Raw genomic sequence first — 22,449 nt, forward strand, 5'->3', positions numbered from 1 at the left:
TTTTTTTTTTTTTTTTTTTTTTTTTTTTTTTTTTTTTTTTTTTTTTTTTTTTTTTTTTTTTTTTTTTTTGAAGCCAGAAAATAAAACTGTTTAAATTTGTTAATGTATCACTTGGTAAAAAAAAGAAAAAAATTGTTTCTTTTCAATTTTTTTAAACATATGAATTAAAAATAATAACTTGTTTATTAATATATAAAGCATGCAACTATATTAGAAAAATTGATCTTTTCAGACTATATTATTTAAATTATTATTTGATTTAATATCATTAAAATATTACTTTTTGAAAAAACCCACTTAAAGTTTTCAATAGTACCTACTATAAAATTATGTGAAGATTCGAGTTTCTTTTACTTTTCTAATATTAAAAGCTTAATCACATGAATAATGCAACTCTATTTGACAAATTTATGCTGCACAATAAATTATATAAAAGTAAATGCAAAACAATAAATTTTAGTAAAAATTTTTTTGTTGAAAAAACCCACTTATCGTGGGTAATTTCAAGGTGGGCCCACACAATAAAACCCGGGCGGGTTTTTTCAAAGTGGGCTCACTTGGCGAACCCTGGTTCACACTAGCAATGGGAATTTAGTGGTCCAATAGGACCACCTAGGTATTCATTTAGTGGTTCAAAAAATCAATATAGTCCTCAAACTTGAAAAAAAAATTTCGAACTTTACAACTGTATAATTCATGTTATGGTACTTGTCAAAAGTTATTAATTGCTATCTATAACACCCTAAATATAATTAGGTTTATTACTCGATAATAATTAAAGATTAAAATTCATTAAAATTAAATAAAAAAAAAGTTTAAATAATGTTAGTAAATAGATTCAACATACAGATTAAAATGCTGAGACCAAACAAATAAATAAATGATGATTTTTAATATGCCAATTTGATTTTAGGCTTGTCCTATAGGTCCAACTTTTAATATGCTTGAACCTAATGCAAAACAATGTCAAAGGCTATGGCTTGAACACCCCATTCTAACTTTGAGGGACATGGCTGCCATCAAAGTTACAGATTTTAATGGATGGAAGGTATATTTATTATTTTGTTAAAAGATTTATAATTTGTAGATATTGGAGATTTGAGATCTTTGGCAACATAATATATTTTTCAGACAAAAATTGTTGATATCGTCTATCCTGTGGAAAATGGAAGTGAAGGCTTAGTACCTGCTATTGATCAGATTTGTTTAGAAGCATACACTGCTGCAAAAGAGGGATACAGTTTCATAGTATTATCTGATAGAAAAGCTGATGAACGCCATGTGCCTGTTAGGTAGTTATAGTAAAATTACACTATTTATTTATTGTAAATTATTTTGATAATCTAAAATTATATAAATATATTTTCATTTAACAAAAATGAAATAATACCATTTAACACACTGAGTTCCACACATATTTTTAAGGAAGTCCCAGTCGGGCCACTCGCATTGCATATGACTGGGTTCGTACATACCGAGAATTTCGGGAAAACTGTTGTTGTTTCTCAACCCCACTGGTCTAGCGGAGCTAGACCAGTGGGGATGAGAAGCAACAACAGGAATAATAATCGACTTACCCACAGTGGTTGACTTTATACACCCAACTTCTTTTTGCTGTTTTGTAATAAAAAAGACAAATCAACTTAAATAACGGCTCCACTTATACAATGGGTCGACTTGTACACCAAGATATATAGGATAGTTAAATAAATTTTTTTTTCTGATAAATAAGCACAGAGTGAAAGCGAGAACTTTCACTGAATAAATGCATTTTTTATTGACAAAGCCGATGTAATGCTCTTGAAAATATAAATAATATTGTCTTATGATTTATTTGCTAGAAATTTTTAGAGTTGAATTACCATACTGTCATTTTTTTTATGTTTAACAAAATTTCAACTTGCTTTTTTATTTTTTGGTCAGGAAAGGTCTTAAAGGAAAAGATTACTAAGTGATACTTTAGAAAAAGAATTCAAAATTCCACGCTTGATAAGAGATTTTGCAATAAAATTTTCATATTTGGTTTTTCTCAGCAGTATGTATACTAGAAATTTTCTATCTATTAACCAAAAATAGGAGGGTTGACTTCTACACTGGGGTATATGATAAATGTATGTTAGAATAAAATATCATTTTTCTTTATAACTCAGGGTGCATAGGGTTTTTAAAAAATGCTTATTTTTGATTTACGTTTCATAAAAACCCTTAAAGGTGCTTTTTTTATTCTGGGTTTGTAAAAAGTGCTTAATTTTTTATCTTTTAAAAAGAGATTTTTTCTTTGCCTTGTCGATTGTCGTTTTAAATTACAAAAAATGCATGATTTTCACAATTTTCTTTGCAATATTTATTAGAAACTATTTATTTTATCCTGATTATGTAAAGTTTTTGAAAATATTTTTGAATTTTATTTATTTTATGTTTATAAATTAAGAATTTTAAACGACTGAAAATTTTTTTTATTGCTGCACAGATCCTAATTACGAATTGTTTTTTTCTTTTTGGAAAGTGATTGAAAATATTTTTTGAGTGCTTAAAAAGTAAGTAAAAGGTGCTTATTTTTGTTGTAAAATCTGGCTATGCACCCTATAAATGTTTGTTAACTAGAATCAAAATAAATAATATAATTGTATATTTGTAGTGCTTTGCTTGCTTTGGGAGCTGTTCATCTTCATCTAGTAAAAGAACGACAGCGTATGAAAGTTGGACTTATTGTAGAGACTGGTGAAGCACGAGAAGTTCATCAATTGTGTGTTCTTTTAGGCTATGGTGCAGATGCGATATGCCCGTATTTGGTTTATGATATTGCCTTTGGAATCAATTTAGAATTGCCTTTTAGCCTTGCAATCAGTACAGAAGTAATTGAAGCCAATTATATAAAAGCTCTGTCCATTGGCATCTCCAAGGTAATGTAGTTAAAATACAACCTAAAGCATATGTATTTTTGACGGAAAGTTAATTTAAATAATTTTTATCCCTTGCCTGTTTATGCTATTTCAATTTTATAAACTTATGGATGGTTCAGTTTTTTTTATAATTAGTTCTATAAAATTTTTTCACATTTTACCAATGAAATTGCTTTGTTTGTATTTAAAATATTTTTAACACATTGAATGCCACACTATTTTTACATGGCTTGCCCGTCTGGCAAAAATCATCTTCTCAGTATGTATTGCATTAATTTCTTCAAACCATTTTAGTAACGATAATAATATAAAAAAATTGAAAGCATTAAAAATTTACTCGAATTATGTTTTTCTAATAATCTTGGCTTCACCGGTCACTGGTGATCCCCGTGGCGCTACAAACAAACTCAGTGCCGGTCACAGGTGACCCCTATGGCATTCAACGTGTTAACTTCTTTAGTAGGAAATACACTGGGTGTATTTTTTATTCAGTTTCAGAATATTTTGAAGGCTAAAGTTGGAAGTTCAGAACAGTAGAATTTGTTGGAAAAGTATGAATTGTAGGATGAATTGTAAGGAGGATAGTTGATGAAATGCTTGTTTATAATTTATGCTGTTCAAATATTATAAAGTTGAATTTTAATTATTTTGTTCTTATTTAATATTTATTGTTAGTATAATAATTTAGACATTTTTAATAAAAAGCCATTGCTTACATTTTTTACTTTCCAAATATTTATTATTACTAGTGCAATTATTTTAAAGAAATGGTAATTAAATTTATTTTGTATTTTCCTTTTAGATAGCTGCAATATTAAGTTCAATTTCTATAGTTTTGTATGAAACTATAATTTAGTTAAGATTAAGTAGAAATTATACAATTGTTTCATTAAAATGCAACCTTCATACTTATGTCTTTTATAGGTTATGGCTAAGATAGGAATTTCTACTCTGCAAAGTTATAAAGGGGCCCATATTTTTGAAGCATTGGGATTAGATTATGATGTTATTGATAAATGTTTTCAAGTAAAGTGTATTTATATTTTCTGTCTCTTTTCATTAAAAAAATTTTAGAAATAGAAATATGAACTTTTACACAATATATCGTCAAAATTATCAATACTTCATGATATTATTGTGATATTTTTATTAAAATTTAAAAATATTTTTGTTATAAAAATGGAAAAAAACACAAATTTTTTTCTAAATATTATAATTATATTTATAATTTTAAAAATAACAGAATAGTTATAATTAAATTAACAACTAGGAGATAAAAAAAAGTTGTTTTTATGTACGTGTATAAACAAAACCAAACTTTTTTTTATTCAAATTTAAATTCTGATCTATATTGAGAAAAAAAGTCCCCTGTTTTTAAGTAAAATAATAATAAATAATGACATTTTCGAAATCTGAAATTTTCTAATTTTTTTTTTCATGTTTGCTATTGGTCAAAAATTTTCAATATTTTCTAATGGTTTAATTTTTTTTATTTAAAAAATGCACTTATTAATATTGATATTTTTTTGAAAATGTAAGCTTAAAACTATAAATTGTGGGAAAAAGTTCTCGAAATTTATAAAAGCAATTATTTTTTTAAGAAAGAAGATGTATATACACAGATATTTTCGCTGATACACTTATTATATACAGACATACAGAGGGTGGACAAAATAATGTAGACACTTATATATTAATAATTTTTTTTATTTTTCTTAAAAAATACTTAGAGAATCATTTTATAAATTTAGAAGTGTTTAGGTTATGCATTTTCTCATAATTATCAATGACGTTTAAAGTTATTAGAGGTTTAAGGGTCCAACAATAAATTATAAATGGAAAATAGTGTTTTTGAATACCCGAAGTCAAAAAATGTAGCAACAAATTTGTAACTTATAACAATAATTTTGGTTATTATATGCAATAATTGCACAAATTTCTTAAACCTAACTTAAATATTTATGGAGATATTGACATTTTTGTAAAAAACTAATTTTTTTGTTTTAATTTTTTTGTTGCTATAACTTAAAAATATTCAATAAACTTAAACACAGTTTTTGGAATAATTTAACATTGAATACAAAATTATTTCTTTAAAATTTGAAAACATTTGTTTAATACTGTGCAAGATATGAATTAAAATAATTCTTTTATACTATGCATGGGCAAGAAAAATTTAAATATTTTTTTCTTAGTTCTGTAGTGAATCATATTTGGCAACTAATAAGTCTGATTTCAATATTTTATAAATTTAAAAAGTTTCTAGCAATTTTCTAAGTTGTTTTCGTACTTTTTTAAAGAAAACTCTGTTCTAGTATATTGGTGTTTATATCATTTCGTTAAATATGCTTTTTTTATAGCATTCACATTTTTTTTAAAAATTAGAGCACTCATATATTGTTGAATGAGGAAATGAAAATCATTAATTTGTTGTGACAATTTTTTTTTCTTAATTTCAAACTAATTTCTCATAATAATTTTTTTGTTAAGATAAAATTTAATTTTAACGTTGCAAGGTTGTTTGGAGTTTTCTTTGAGCCAAGTAACATTAAAATTTTTGCGTGGAATTTTATATTATTTACTACTATTTTGATGCATTATGAAAGTTTAATGTGAATTATCGAAACAATTTTTTATGGAATGTTGTCATTTTTTAATTATATTTTTTGTGTTGTAGTAATTTGTTTTAGTTTATTTATATTAATTAATCTAAACTTGCCAAATATATGTCCTTCTTTAAAAAAAATAAATAAAAATATTGTTCCATTATTTTATCAGTTTCAAAATTTATCTAATTTATTATTTATAATTAGATTTCCTGTACTTTATAATAAGCTTTATTTTTATATTTTTGAGATTATTTAATTTTTTGAATTATTATTATTTGTTATTAATGAAATTTTTTTTCAGAATACACCTTCAAGAATCAGTGGGGTTAATTTTGAAGTACTTGCTCAAGAGGCAATGGAGCGTCATCACTTTGCATTTTGTGCAAGTAATGGAGATAATGAAATTCTGAGAAATCCAGGTTTTTACCATTGGAGAAGCGGTGGTGAAGCTCATGTAAATGATCCTCAAAGTGTTGCCAATCTACAGGTTTGAAACTTATGTATTTATATTATAGTTCAGTAGAATTGAATATTTATAGAAGTTCAAATTTATCAGTTTGGTATGTTAAAAATTCTCTTTTATGGTGTTGATTCACTTTTATTCTTTATTTTTATTCTTTTATTATTATAATTTACTGTCATATGTTAGTTGTTACTTATGTGTGAAATCAATCCTTCTAAGTTGGAAATGTTTTTTATTGGTGTAAAAATGTGAAATAACATGTGAAAAATAATTGTTATATTGATGCATATCAATGCAACATTTATGGTTTTAAAAATCTTTTATTACTAAAATATTAAAATAATTTTTGCGATAAAATTTATTTTTTTGTTGAAAAATAATGTGTGTAAAGTATGTGCATGTCATAGGTAATCAAAATCTCTTAAAATAAGTTGTAAGCATTGAATTTAATTCAGACCTTTTCTTGAAATTTCGTCAATAAAATACTTTTAAATGTTTTGAAAATAATATTGTAATAATATTATAACCATATATATATTATATGACCCATAGATATAATATATTTGGTGAAGTTTCTGTTTTTGTTTTAACCATCTAAATCTCTCAAGTTTATTATTCCAGCGGTGTATAAGTCAACTTTTCATGCCCCCAAAATTTTACGGAAAACAAGGGGGCGACTTATACACCAGTAGTAAAATATTTTGATTTATTTATTTTTAAAAATAAATCTCTTTATCAAATTACCCTTTTCAAAAAATTATTTTTAATTGTTTTATGCAATTAATTTTAGGTTTTATCTCATCATATTTTCTTTACATATCAAGGTTTTTTAGAAATGATACTTAAAATTATGTTCAGAAAAAAGGTATGAATAAGAAATGTTAAGATAGTTCATTCAAGAGTATTTAAAAAAAATAGAACACAATGAAAACTTTTGAGCATGCAATAAAGCTACAAATTTAAAGATTACGAAACATTGATATCAGATTCATGAATGTCAGCAGTGTTGGCATATGGGTCTTACTCTGCAATGGATTCTACTTCATCCTCATCAGCTGGGTTTCACAAAAAATCGTCTTCACCCTCATCCAAAGAATTCGAAACTCCAAATTTTAAAAAATATTTTGCAATAACATTTGAATTCACGTTTTGTCACAGATCTAGTCTCAATTGACTCATGATGTCCTTAGGAATAATAATCAACTTACTGACAGCAGTCGACTCAACATAACAGAAGTTTGCTATCTCATAACCAAAGCTATGGTGTTGATTTATACACCAAGATATACAGTTTTTCTTTATTAGATTTATTATAATCATCCATTGTTCTTGAATTTGGTATAATTATTATAGAAACTAATTTTTTCATATCCCTTCTTATTTGTGACTGGAAAGAATTTATATATTGATATATATTTAAAGTTCTTTATGGGTTAATTAGTGTATTTTATTTTCTACATAATCATCATCTATTATTACCTTTTTGTATTATTTTTAATATACTCCTGTTAATAGCAGACTAATTTTTTAAAAATAAAATAGAGTGTAATTACAATTCAGACCGTTGTGTATCAGCTTGTCTGAGTTGTAAAGGCAAGCAGTGTTCCATGCTGACTACATTGTCATTGTGTCTCCTTGGTTAGACACTGGCTGTTGCAGGAATATTTTTATTTTATTTCTTTTAATGACATTTTAAATTCATGACTCATTTTATGACAAATTCCTAAGTGCTCTTCTTTTCAAATTTTGTAAATTGATTACATTTATATTCTATTTCCCTTGATCTAAATTAATGTTTTAAAGCATATTGATATTTTATATTTTATAACCGTTGCTGAACAGCTGACCCAATTTTTTGGGTTTACGACTACTAATGTTCAACTCGGTAGCCTTGTAATTTTGAACCCAATCCAGAAGACAAGGGATCTCCTGAATCGAGTATTGGGAGAAATTTACCTTCGCGAGAACTTTTTGAGGGAGCTAACCCGCATTTGCGTTAAATGGATAGGAAGACCACAAGAACCTCCCACAGTTAGCCTGATGGCAAGGGGACTCTAACCCATGATCCGTCTACCCCTGAGGATATTTCACATCAGCACTGTGGTTGGTGCAAGCTGGATGTGGAATTCATATCAAATGAGATTCGAACCTGTTCGCCTCATTGGAAGGCAAACGCTCTATCCCCTGAGCCATCGCGGCTCAAGCATATTGATATTACTAAATATTACGTAACATTAGTTTAATTAGGATATTATTTTTTTAGGAGGCTGTTCGAACAAAGTCTCAAAATGCTTATGAGCGCTATGTTGAAAGTACCATGGACAGTGTTCGTGAATGCACTCTCAGAGGACAATTAGAAATGATGTTTCAAAATAAGGGAGCTCTTCCATTATCAGAAATTGAGCCTGCAGCAGAAATAGTGAAACGATTTGTTACTGGTATTTAACGTTTGGCTTATTGTTTATTCAGGATAAAAATTCTGTGGCCATTTTTTTGCAATTTTAGTTTACTGCTTCTTAATTCTCAATTATTTTTTAAATTCCAGCCTGGATATATAAAGAGTTTTAAAGCTGTATTTTGTATTGTTCCTTTATTGTTCTGTTTTTGTATAATTTAATAGGAGCTATGAGTCTTGGTAGTATTTCAGCTGAAACCCATGAAACCTTAGCCATCTCAATGAATCGTATTGGTGGGAAATCCAATACTGGGGAAGGAGGTGAAAGCGCAGAGCGATGGAGCTCTGCTGATATATTACAGAATAAACGATCTGCAATTAAGCAAGTAAATGCTTTCATTTTTATAAGTGTAGTTTTTTATCCTTTGTGACTTTTAATTTTTATAAAGGTGTCCCAAAAGTATTTAAAAAAATTGTTAATTTCTTGCCTAATATAGTGAACTTTCATGATGCTCTTTGTAAACAGGATTGAAGTCTGAAAGTTACATGATTTTTTCACTCTCCACGCTTTTCCACTTTTTTTTTTTACCATGGTTTTGGCGAAAACCTTAAGATGCCTATTTATAATGAATATAGTGTGGGTCAATGTTTAGCATAAATTAAGAGTAGAATGTATTTTTGTTGTGAATACAGTAAATATTTTACAGTTTTTTTTGCCTGGTTGTTGAAATAATTGCAATGATCTAAAACAACCATTTTTGCAAATATTTCAAATAAGCTCATGTCTTTTTTATTTTTTGTTACTAGAAAAAGAAAATCAATCAAACAATTAAACTTGTAATTTAAAAGAAATATCTGTTACAATTTCTTATTATATATATATATATATATATATATATATACAGTGAAACCTCCAGTTATGGACACTCCTGCAAAACGGACGCCTCTCAATACGGACTNTTCACGAAATAACTTTATAGATCTTTTAAATTGGTTTTGTTGACAGTATTTTCAATTTTACAATTTGTATAATTTATTTATATTCAAAACAATAAATGTTTTAGATTTTTCTTAACTCTCTAATTTAAAATCAAGTATAATTTATAATTTTTTAGGTTTCCGAAGAAATTGCTGAATGTCGTCATTCAACTCCTGGAGTTGGTCTTATAAGTCCCCCTCCTCATCATGACATCTATTCGATTGAAGATCTATCAGAAGTAAATTTTGTGTTTTTTTCATTTCATATTGTTCTCATCCTATAAAATGCTTATTTTTTTAAATCATTTTTATGAAAATTAATTTCTTTAACATCTACTGTTTCTAATTATTACATTTCTGAGGTTGAAACTAGTGGCAAATTTCATGAATTTGTTTTTTTTCTTGATTTAAAAAATAAGGAAAAAAAAAAAGAAATTCTGTGTAAGTTTAATTTATTCCTTAAAGTCTGTGAGAATTGTAAAAATTATAAATGTTTTGATATAAAATAGTTTAATTATAAATTTTTTAAAGTTTGTTTTTATATAACATGTCTTTTTAAGATTTTCTTTAATTTGAGACTGCCGATCACTTGGTTTTTTAGTCTGTACCATGATATTTTTTAAAACCATTGGATACATGATTCAGTAGCTATGTTGGTCAACAGTGTTTCTTTAAAACCAGCTTACGGAAAGTCAGAAATAAGAAAAGTTAACATAATCTGTCTTAAGTATGGTTCAATAGAATGAAAGAACAGCATGGTAAAATTGCTCGTTTCTAATCATTTATTTTTATGACAATATCTTAAAGCTTTTCATAAAAGATAATATTTTGAATATTCTTAGCATCATAAAATCTTGAGCAAACTGTTATAGTATTTAATTGTACTTTTATTTTAAATTCGTAATTTGTGAGATGATTGTTGTTTGCAGGAACTATGTAAAATTGCACTAACATTGCAGTATTAAATGAATTTTCTCATATATATATATGGGATAATAGGGTGTTCTATAAACATCACCTTTAATAATTAATATTTTTTCTATCTTTTTGAAAAATGAAGTAAAGAAATGTGAACATTAGGGGTCTCAAATTGATGTAGGCAAAAAAAAAAATGTTATCAAAACTTAGTGAACCAGCATTGAGGAACGCAAGATATAAAACAGTAAAATCGGTTTAATTGCTTAAAGATGGTTTAATTAATTGCTTTTCCTTTCTTCTCAGCAAGTAAATAGGTTTTGATGATTTTAATCCGGCTTTCTTCATTAATGGCTTGTTAGGTTTTGATAATGATTTGATTTTTCCTTACTTAAAAATTATGTTGTATCCCTTATTGTAAAGGGACACTTTTTTACTTTATTTTTGAATAGGGTTTTAAAATTATTTATTGGCAACAATGATGCATTGGACACCTTGTATTTATTGAAGTCAGCAATTTTATGTATTCCATCCAAGCAATAAGTAAAAATATTGTTTTAGGTTCAACATCAATTCATTAGATTTTTACTATAATTATTTATGTAGGATATATATAACTATTTATTTAATCAAATGTAATTATAATAATATTTTTTTTTTTAGTTTATGTTATAACAAATAAAGGAAATTATTAATTCTTTGTATAATAATTGAAGCTCAATGTGTGAAGCTATTTCTTAATTTCATTGAAGGAAAAAATTCCTAATTTCATAGCTGTTTCCTGATTTCATGGCATAAATGTTATCAGTGTCATCCCATTAGTACATTCATAATTTTGAAATTAAGGATTTATTCTAACTATATGATTGTAATTGTGATGCAGGTGGGACAATCAATAACTATTAGCTGAAATAGGAAATTGTCAGTATAAAAAATTGTCTCAGCATTTTTTACATATAATTGTTAGTGTAACTTGGTTATTTTTAACACTTTTTATAAAAGTAAAATGAATATACCTTTCTGATCTTATATTACACTACTTTTTATTGCAAGAAATGACTCCTGATACAGATTACTAACTGTTTCTTTGGAAAAACATGGTTCCATGTGATTCTATGAAGCACTCTCTAAATTTATTTCATCAATAAAAGTTCCATATATAAAATACACTTGTAAAATTAATTTTATTTCAAAGTTTGACTAAGACTCTTGAATATGTGGTGTTAATTTTAAAATATATTTTTCACATGTCTCATAAGCATCACAAACCTTTAAGAAACATCAAATAAGACTATTATCAAAGCGATGGTCACAAGTCTAATAATTTATATTTTATTTTATTCATTTTTGATGCATTATCATTTGAAGTATCTTATCATTTAGAACTGTCAAACACAGCAAAATAAAGTATATGTGTATGATTCATAAAGCGACAAATTTATTTGATAAGTAACATTAAGTAAAAACACATTTAAAATGATTTTAGTGTTTACTCTGTTCAAAATAAGAATGGAGCAAGCCAGTAACACTTATTTGTGCAAATAGGTGGCATCAGGGAGATTTGGAGTGACTATAGGCTACTTAGCAAATGCAGATGAAATTCAAATAAAAATGGCTCAAGGTGCAAAACCTGGTGAAGGTGGAGAGCTTCCTGGCCATAAGGTTAGTTTTATATCTTTTATTAACTTTTTTATAATTGCATATACTGCCATGCAATCGAGAAAGTGCTTCTTCATAGATTTCAAGAAAAATGACTTGATAACTATTTTCATTCTTTTGCTAATACTTTCCAAGATAAATGGAATCTCAGAAAACAGAAAAAAATTATCGATTCGTAAAAAATTTTGTGTCTGCAGTTTCTAGCTTTACATGTAAAAAGGCCAAATATTTAAAATTCTGAAATTTGAATTTTTTGTTGTTTGCATTGATTTTTCTATTGCATAGTTGATTTTTTATTATACTGCAGATATAATGTTAAAAGAAGTTAAAAATAATTATTATTCTTTTCACGAAATAACTTTATAGATCTTTTAAATTGGTTTTGTTGACAGTATTTTCAATTTTAAAATTTGTATAATTTATTTATATTCAAAACAATAAATGTTTTAGATTTTTCTTAACTCTCTAATTTAAAATCAAGTATAATTTATAATTTTTTAGGTTTCCGAAGAAATTGCTGAATGTCGTCATTCAACTCCTGGAGTTGGTCTTATAAGTCCCCCTCCTCATCATGACATCTATTCTATTGAAGATCTATCAGAAGTAAATTTTGTGTTTTTTATTTCATATTGTTCTCATCCTATAAAATGCTTATTTTTTTAAAATCTTTTTTTAAAAAACCAATTTCCTTAACATCTACTGCTTCTAATTATTAAATTTCTGAGATTGAAACTAGTGACAAATTTTATGATTTCGTTCTATTTCTTGATTTAAAAAAATAAGGAGAAAAGAAAAGAAATTCTGCAGAAGTTTAATTTATTCCTTAAAGTCTGTGAGAATTGTAAAAATTATAAATGTTTTGATATAAAATAGTTTAATTATAAATTTTTTAAAGTTTGTTTTTATATAACATGTCTTTTTAAGATTTTCTTTAATTTGAGACTGCCGATCACTTGGTTTTTTAGTCTGTACCATGATATTTTTTAAAACCATTGGATACATGATTCAGTAGCTATGTTGGTCAACAGTGTTTCTTTAAAACCAGCTTACGGAAAGTCAGAAATAAGAAAAGTTAACATAATCTGTCTTAAGTATGGTTCAATAGAATGAAAGAACAGCATGGTAAAATTGCTCGTTTCTAATCATTTATTTTTATGACAATATCTTAAAGCTTTTCATAAAAGATAATATTTTGAATATTCTTAGCATCATAAAATCTTGAGCAAACTGTTATAGTATTTAATTGTACTTTTATTTTAAATTCGTAATTTGTGAGATGATTGTTGTTTGCAGGAACTATGTAAAATTGCACTAACATTGCAGTATTAAATGAATTTTCTCTCAAACCTGAATCAGAAAGATATATTTGAATGTATAAAATTTCATATGCTTAAAAAAATATGAAGATGGTAATAAAAGTTGACATGTTTTGAGTGACCGAAAATAGGCACTTATTTTCGAGACTCTCTAAACGGAATGAGGAACTGGCAAGTGAGAATAGGCTCCTATTTTTGAGTGTTTAAAGCATGTCAACTTTTATCACCTTCTTCATATTTTTTGAAGGAAATTAAGTTTTATATTATCAGGTATAATATTGCAGGGTTTGGATATAAACTAAATTATTACAGTGTCTTCTCAATTTATTATTAAGTGAAAAGAGATAATAAATACCTATTGATTTGTTGAGCTGGATGTAGATATTTCTCTTATCTCTGCACTTTACTTTCTTTTACTTATTGATAACTGTAATCAATAGCATAGCTTAAGAAAAATTACCAAGCAACTGTTAACTTGTTAATAGTAAGTTTTTATAACAAATATAACAAAATTATAAACAGAAAATATTTTGAGTTGCTAAATACCGAAAATAGAAATATTTCTTCTCAAAGAATTTCATTATTTATTGAATTGTAAAACAATGAAAAGCTAAGAGGCCGTAGGCTGAACTTAATGAAATTGGGTTTAAATTCGACAATTATGAGTCGATTTATAATACACTTAGTTTTAATTTGTACGAAGATGTAAAATTGGTTGAATACATAATCATGAAATATATTTATAATGATTATTTTATATTTACACTAATAATGTTATGTTTTGTAGTTAATATATGATTTAAAATGTGCAAATCCATCTGCTCGTATATCAGTGAAGCTTGTGTCGGAAGTTGGTGTTGGTATTGTTTCTTCAGGAGTAGCTAAAGTAAGTCATTTTTTTTTGTAAAATTTTCTTTAAAATTAGTGATGTCTTTCAATTTCTTTCAAAATTTAAAACTTTGAAACATTTTTATAAAGATTTTATCTAAAACATGAATGAGTTTTTGTTACTAGATATAAAACCATATCACAATTTATAATGATTCAAATTGTTGAATATTTACTTCAAATTTAAATTTTTTTTTATTGGCCTTATCCAACAAGGTAGATATTGTATACTGAGTGGCAATTAGTATACAATATCTACCTTGTAAATTTTAAATCAAATATTTGTAATTATTAAGAAAATTTAAATTATAATTCATTCAGTAATTTGTATTTCTGAAAATTAATGTATGAAAATGACTTAAAAGAAAACTAAGCACTATTTAGCATTGACCGTAACACTTTCATTGACTTCAGTTATATTTAATATTTTAGACCAATTCAATGAATTGTTGATTTTCTCTTTTAGCAGTGTTAAAAAATAAGTTTAAATTAAATTAATGAGAAAAGGGTAAACACATTGAGAAAGAATATTTTTTATTTCCTCAAAATCAACTACTAGAAGTAAGAAAATATGAGTTAGTTTTGAAATTGAGGAGATTTATTCATTAAATTCCTCATTGAGTGAATATCCTACAACGGTTAATAAAAGTAAAACTTAATTTGTATAGTATTTTATTCTATTTAAGTATTAGTTTCTTTTCCTTTCTTTCTTTTTCTCTATTTCTTATCTATCTTACTGGATTTGTGATTTTCAGAAAATTATATTTTTTTATAACTAATTCAAAATAAACAGTCTATCAAAAATCGAGTCTTTGAAAAAAAATGAATAATTCATTCGAGATTTTAATAAAGTTTAAATTTAGGTTCCCTTCTAATATTTTATCTAATCAATTATCTAATATTTTAAGCATATGCAGTAACAAATCTTATGATTTATGCTTTTAATTTTCAAAAAATTAATTTATTTCTTTATCATTTTATTTAAAAGTATTTGATATTAAAAATTCAATGATTACAGAATTATCAAAATGGTGAATTGAAGGGAGGGAGCATATACTTATTTACTCTTGGAAAAAATGTTTAGTTACTCACAAGTTGTGTTTTTCACAATATTATTAAAATTCTATTTTTGAATAATTGGTTTAGGAAATATTAAAGCCCATTACTGATTTTAATACAGTATTGAATTTTTAAATTATATGGACACTTTTTACTTAACCCTCCGCTTAGAGCTCTCACGATTTGAGTGGGGTATCAGTTTCATCCGAAACTATAGGCCACGTGAATATCGTGGAAAAAGAATCCCTCCCTTGTTTCAATACTGATCCCGCTATTTCCCCCTTTAGGTTAAAAAAACATTATTTTATGCTTATTTTTGCTGTAGATGGCACTAGAAGGTTCAGGATTTTTTTTCTCTTGCTTAATTTTTTCCCCTGTGTATTTGTGAGTTTGCATGCTTTTTGTATTTTGTTAGCTCAATAACCATTAATGAAAGATATGGATTTGCTGAGTATTAGCGGCTTTATATGTGGAAATAACAAACGAAAATATTTTGATTGTGAAGATATTGATTTGGATTCGGAGTATTCCATAAATCTGGGGTTTTCTTTTATTTTTTCTGTTTTAATACAAAATTCAATTCGTACGCAGAGATGACAATATTTTTTTGGGTTAAGTATTTTTTATTGAAGTATTTAATTCAAGTATTTTTTATTAAAGTATTTAATTCAAGTATTTTGTAATAACTCTCAGAACTGTTTTATGCAGTTCTAATGTAGAAAGAGATTGCTTGACGGTATGAAAAGAATTAGCTTGTTGTAAGATGTGTCTGCTCAGAGTAGAACAACTACTTTTAATATTTTAAAGAACTTGTTAATTTAATGCATCCAAAAGAAATTTATACTTATGATAATGTAGTTACCATAGACAATAATCTTGTACTGCATAGTGATTTGGAAAAATCAGAAATATTTAAAGAGGTTATAATATCAGGAGATATATAAGAAGAGGACGGTGGTAAATCAGAAGAATTTCAGTAAAATGCCATTATATTAAGCAACTGGCTTTGTAAACAGTGGACATAAAAGGACTACCCTGAATAATCTAATGATCACATTTTCATGTTCTAGGACTCAAATCTTAATGGTTCAAGGGGGCAACTTTAAATATTCTAATTAGTGCAGGTGATATTTTAAGTTATGAGATCATACACAGATATGTACTATTTATGAATAGACATACTTCTTTTTTTCTACAGAATCTTAATGGTTTGAAATATACAAAAGCAAAATTTAAATTAAGGGTTACAACATTTCAGCTGCTCTCCTGACTAAACTATTGGGACCACATTTTTCAGATTGCAGCTACTCTTCATGTTTTGAGAGTCAGAAATCAAAATGTGCAGAAATTTTTTTTCTTCGAAAAAAGTATATTTTTTGTATTATTTCTTATCTTAAAATATTGTCTGCACAAATTAATTAGCAAATTTGAGGTCACCTCCTTGAACCATTAAGAATTAGTCCTAGAAAGTAAAGATCCAATCATGAGATCTAAAGTTATTCAGAGTGGTCCTTTTTTTGCGTACTACACATGCTACATGACATATAAAATGTTATAACAGTTAACTAAACTTTTAAAACTATTAAACAATTGTTATTCAATTTTTGATATCATGATCAATCGATTAATTTTGATATCATGATATCAATCTTCGAGTTAATGATATTGAGGTTTGTCTATGTGCACGCTTTTAATTGTATTTCTAATCATTAATTTAGGCTAAAGCTGAACATATTACTATATCTGGTCATGATGGAGGAACTGGTGCAAGTAGTTGGACTGGTATAAAAGGAGCTGGATTACCATGGGAATTAGGAATCGCAGAAACCCATCAAACCCTTGTTTTAAATGATCTTCGTTCGCGAGTCATATTGCAAGCTGACGGGCAACTAAGGACAGGTAAATTTATATTTTATTTTTCAAATTTACTTCATTGTTTAATAATGTCCATTTATAAAATTTTTTTATTCAATTTAGTGATATATTTTTATTATAACAGAGTATAGCTTACAGTTAATAATTGGTATTTTATTTTATTTTTATTGTTACAAATTATATGTTATAATTAACATTTTGTTTTTACAACTAATGTTTTTTTTTAATACATGTTTGATTACTAATAATATTTTTATTATAGGTATTATTTTATTTATAATTATATATGTATAGAAATTCACAGATTTAATACTATATTTTTTATTTATAATTTTTTCTCCATTCGAGTAGGTTTTATGGTGAATTAGTTTTATATAAATTGTTTATTATTATTTTTTTTGGTATTTTGCTTAGTTTTTTTTGTTTTATAAACTTTTTTGAGGAAGTATTTTTAATGGGATCCTTTTTGTTTGTAGCTGAATTATTTACAATTTATCTTTCAAATTATTTGTTTTATGGTTTTACTATTCTTTCTTTTTGTGTGAGGATAAATATATTATATTTTTAAATAACAGCAATATTTTCTAACTATTTTTTAAAATATAAATACATAATATAGAAATGAAGTAATGTTTCTGTTTTAAATTGTACTTTACTGTAATCAAAATTACTTTGACTCTTTGTTGCTGAAATTTTCAGAAACTTTCCATTTTGAGATTATTATAATCCACTGTAAAAATCTGCTCTGTATTAAAAATAGGCAGATATATTATAGAAATATATATTAATTTGCATGCAATTATTCTTTAAGGATTTGATGTTATGGTTGCTGCTCTATTAGGAGCTGATGAATTTGGATTTTCGACTGCACCTTTAATAGCACTTGGTTGTACAATGATGAGAAAATGCCATTTAAATACATGTCCTGTAGGCATTGCTACTCAGGTACACAAATGAAAATTTTACTGCATTAAAATCTACTTTTCATTTTTGTTATTATACCGTGAATGAAATTTTTTTTTTTACTACTCTCATACAGATTTTTCATTCTAGTGCTCATTTGTATACTTGTGTATGTGAACAAAAAAAGTTTTACCATATGATGTTTGAATGGGCCTAATAAAACCATTAGTCAAAACTATTTCACTTTTTACTAAAATAATGTAGTTTGAATCTTTAAAAACTTTTCCTTTCATTGTTGAAAAGCATTTAGCAATCAATTGTTATGACTTTGTAATTTTCATGCATGTTATTACAAGAAAGATAAGTTTAATTTTATGCTTGTATATCCAAGAAAGATAATTTTCATGTATGTCAACCCAAGAGTGATTACTTTATGAAAGATGAAAGATAATGATCATCCAAGAAAGATGTTTTTATTTTCATTCATGTTAATCCAAGAAAAATAACTTTCATGCATGCTAACCGAAGAAAGATAATTTTAATGCATGTTAATCCAAGAAAGATGATTTGGCTTATTGAAGGTTCTCTTATGACACAGAAAAAGAATTCTATTTCCTTCATGTTAACTTTTGTAGAATTGTATAAACAGAATTTTTTTATTTGTCAAAGTAACTGAAAAATAAGGAAATAATGCTGAGGAGCAATGATTCAGATTTAAAGTTTAAAAGAATGATGAAAATAAGCTCTAATACTTAATATGCTTGAATATATATATTTACTCATCGAAATGCGTTCCATTGCATTTAGTTACCAAATTGGTTAATTTTGTAACTAATTAAGTTGAATATTTTAATTAGTTGCCAAATCTAATAATTTTTTAAACTATCGTAATTGTTTTGAATATTGAGGAAGAAAAATATCTTTTTTGTTGGAAGGAGACGCTTAAATTTTTAGGTAAAATATTACTAATAAAGTGTTTTTTCTAAGGAACTGCTTATGATCATCTAAAATATTCTAAATATAAAAGTATCTAGGCATTTACTAAGCATTATTTTCTTAGTAAACGCCTAAATACTTTTATACAATACATACTTTTTTCAATATATATATTTGCCNATATATATATATATTTTAACATCCATTCATACATATCTTGCTTCATTACTGCTTTCTTTATTTTAGGATCCAGTTTTACGAAAAAAGTTTGCTGGATTACCTGAACATGTAGTAAATTATTTCTTTTTCTTAGCGGAAGAAGTAAGTTAATAATATTAATAAATAGATCGTTGTAAATTAGAATTGCCACTAATATTATAAAACAAATAATGAAAATTTTTAGGTCAGAACATACATGTCCAAACTGCATATAAAACAATTTCAAGATTTAATTGGCCGAGCAGATCTGTTAAAGATTTATAAAAATAAAAGAAATAAAAAGGCTTCTCATCTTGACTTTCATTCCCTTTTAAAGTGTGCAAGATCCTTACGAACTAATACAGTACCAGTTGGTGGAAGCATTAAACATGACTTTGAGTTGCACAACAGATTAGTAAGATTCCTTTATTTTTATGGAACTTAAAGACATTTTTCAAGTTATAAACTATTGAAATTGATTTTACAAGAATGAAAAGGTCAAATTTTTATGTTTTTAAAATATTACTTATCTAGGATAATAAAGTTATTGAAAAATATTTTGAAACTTGGAAGGAATCCTCAAACACTGAAAAAAAGCATTTGTCCATGACTTTAGACATTACAAATCGAGATAGAACATTTGGTACTACACTAAGCTATCATATTGCTAAGTAAGTCTCATATATTAACTATATATTATAAAAAAATTTTATTGTATAAATCTGTACTTGTTTTTTTATTTGTTATTAATTTTTTTATAATAAATAAAAAACAAGTACATACTTGCAGTGTAGCTCCTCATTAAAAAATTCTATACTATGTCTGAGCCACATTCTATCATTCAATATAAATTTGTTTTTTGGTTGAAGAACTTCTTTACTATGAATGACATGTTTTTGTTTTTAGAGAATATGGAGACCAAGGTTTGCCAGATAATTCAATTCAACTTTATGTGAAAGGATCTGCAGGACAAAGCTTCTGTGCTTTTCTCATTAAAGGAGTTTCTGTCTATTTGGAAGGTGATGCTAATGATTGTGTAGCAAAAGTAAGAAAAAAAAATGCTTCTAATATAATGCCTCTATCATATGCTTAACACAGAGATGGGTGAACTTTTTTGGTCGAGAAAAAATAAGTTTGGTGGACTAATTAAAAACTTCTAAAATAAAAAAAATGATATTCAAGTTTGAAATTAAATATTTAATGAGATGAATGAAATTGTAATTTCATTTTTAAAAGTTCCTTTTATTGAGGTTCGAAGTGAGATGTACTTATTTCAAGGAACGAGGCTTAATGCTTGTCTGTTAGTCTACTTGTCTGTTCATCTACTACTAGTGGTGTTAAGCCTTAACACCACTAATAACTATGAAGATAAAATTCAATGTTAATAATTCTTTCTAAGTCTAATAAGTATTTACTTAGTCTTTATGTTACAGATTACAGATTATTAGTTTTATAAGGTTACAGATTGTTTCATCTAAATGTAAAAGTTCTTAGTTGAACTGTTCCAATATTTTTTATCATATTAACACAAATTTAGTTCCTGACTAATTTAGGGTACAATTTATACCTTTAAGTTTGAGACTTTAATTTTGAATCATAATCATTATAAAGAAATAGTAAGATAAGTAGAAAATAGCAAAAAGGCTATTAAATAAATATTCACTGTACTTTTGTATTCAGAATTCGCGATCGCAACGNGTCAATGACTTTGATGGAACTAAATGAAAACGTGATAAATTAATGTCCGATATTTACAGGCTCCCGCTAGACGGCGTACTCGAACGTTGCGATCGCGAATAAAGAAAATGTTTTACAAATAAACAATTCCTTTATAACTTTTGTTAATTTTATGCTGATGACAACCAAAGAAATCAGGATCTTCATGTGAGAAAATTTGATCATACCATATGATTTTTCTGTCCAGTTAGAATGCATGGACTGACTATCATTTTCATTCGATTTTCATGCATATAGAAAGTATTAGCATATTACATTAAAATAAGCTGTTATAATTTATTTAAAGGTTATACACAGTTTTCAATTTTGGCCTATAGGATATGTCATTACTGAGTTTTGGCATTTTTGTGTGTGTGTTTTTTATTTTATTTAGAAAAATCAATTTTTTCATACAATATAATCATTTTTAATGTATTTATTAATTCATCCAGCCATGTTATTTTGAATATTGTTTTAATTGATTCAATATGATTTTGAAAAAAATTGTTACAAACTATTTACACTTATTATTTTTTTTTTACAAAGGATTTGACAAACATTTACTTTATCACTGCTTTCACAAATTTAGAGTTCCCTTTGATTTTAAAAATGTCTTCACAAATATGTTTATTGGAGATATGCAGAAATATATATTTTATAATTGCCCTTCAAATTCATTATTATGTAAGCGCTCATACTTATGTTGTATACAGGACTTTTCACAACTAAATTTTGAAATATTTATATTTTTTTTCTACCGAACTTAAATATTAAAAATTTTTTTAGGTGCATTTTGGACTTTTCAGCAGCTACACGCACATATTTGCTATGTATACTCGCATATATATTTATTCAAATATGCCGAATTGAATACGTTAAATTTTGAAAATGTATTTTTATGTGTGCCTTTGTATACCAAAAAGTATTAAATGTTTCATGTTTAGTTATCTATATTCTCATAGGGCCTTACTGGTGGTGAAGTCATATTATATCCCCCAAAAGATATGGCTCCTACTTTCAAATCCGAGTTGAATGTCATTGCAGGGAATGCTTGTCTTTATGGTGCCACATCAGGAAAAGCTTTCATTAGGGGAATTGTAGCTGAAAGATTTGCTGTTAGAAACTCTGGAGCATTTGCAATCAATGAAGTATGTGTACCTTTAAGAAAAATCTTATTACGGATAACTTAAATTTTAATGAATTTTTAAAATTTTTTTTTGCATCTTTCTTCTCTTTTTTTATATGAGAACTTTAACACAACTTGCTGCATTGTCTATGGCTTATTACCTATCATTTGCACTTTCATGCTTCATAGTTTACAGAAGTATAATAACTTATTGTTTCTATTGTATTGGGAAATGCAGGGGACAGAGCATTTGCCATCCAATGGGGTGAACTGGGTTCGAATCCCTGCCATAGCTGGTCAATATGAATTCTGCATCCGGCTTGCACCGACCACAGTGCTGATGTGAAATATCCTCAGTGGTAGACGGATCATGGGTTAGATTCCCCTTGCCGTCAGGCTAACAGTGGGAGGCTCTCGTGGTCTTCCTCTCTACGTAACGCAAATGCGGGTTAGTTCTATAAAAAATCCTCCATGAAGGCAAATTTCTTACGATACTTGATTGAGGAGTTC

At 26.6% G+C, this 22,449-nt stretch overlaps 1 protein-coding gene across 6 annotated transcripts in view; it reads left to right on the forward strand.

The window, feature by feature from the left end:
• LOC107444591 (uncharacterized) overlaps positions 1-22,449 on the forward strand; it is a 73,052-nt gene that overhangs the window by 23,463 nt on the left and 27,140 nt on the right. For all 6 annotated transcript variants that reach the window (XR_006224950.2, XM_043040411.2, XM_071185460.1 and 3 more), the window contains exons 14-30: positions 914-1,048; positions 1,132-1,292; positions 2,639-2,903; positions 3,828-3,929; positions 5,814-5,999; positions 8,239-8,413; positions 8,596-8,756; positions 11,809-11,925; positions 12,424-12,525; positions 14,026-14,124; positions 16,904-17,084; positions 17,872-18,005; positions 19,146-19,220; positions 19,303-19,512; positions 19,632-19,768; positions 20,004-20,142; positions 21,776-21,961. Coding sequence is in view for 5 of the 6 variants with exons in the window: in XM_043040411.2 (XP_042896345.1) it covers positions 914-1,048; positions 1,132-1,292; positions 2,639-2,903; positions 3,828-3,929; positions 5,814-5,999; positions 8,239-8,413; positions 8,596-8,756; positions 11,809-11,925; positions 12,424-12,525; positions 14,026-14,124; positions 16,904-17,084; positions 17,872-18,005; positions 19,146-19,220; positions 19,303-19,512; positions 19,632-19,768; positions 20,004-20,142; positions 21,776-21,961 (2,565 nt within the window). In the remaining variant the exon portion in view is untranslated. The remainder of the gene's footprint in view (positions 1-913; positions 1,049-1,131; positions 1,293-2,638; positions 2,904-3,827; positions 3,930-5,813; positions 6,000-8,238; positions 8,414-8,595; positions 8,757-11,808; positions 11,926-12,423; positions 12,526-14,025; positions 14,125-16,903; positions 17,085-17,871; positions 18,006-19,145; positions 19,221-19,302; positions 19,513-19,631; positions 19,769-20,003; positions 20,143-21,775; positions 21,962-22,449) is intronic.

Source organism: Parasteatoda tepidariorum, chromosome 9, assembly GCF_043381705.1.
Source record: "Parasteatoda tepidariorum isolate YZ-2023 chromosome 9, CAS_Ptep_4.0, whole genome shotgun sequence".
NCBI lineage: Eukaryota > Metazoa > Arthropoda > Arachnida > Araneae > Theridiidae > Parasteatoda > Parasteatoda tepidariorum.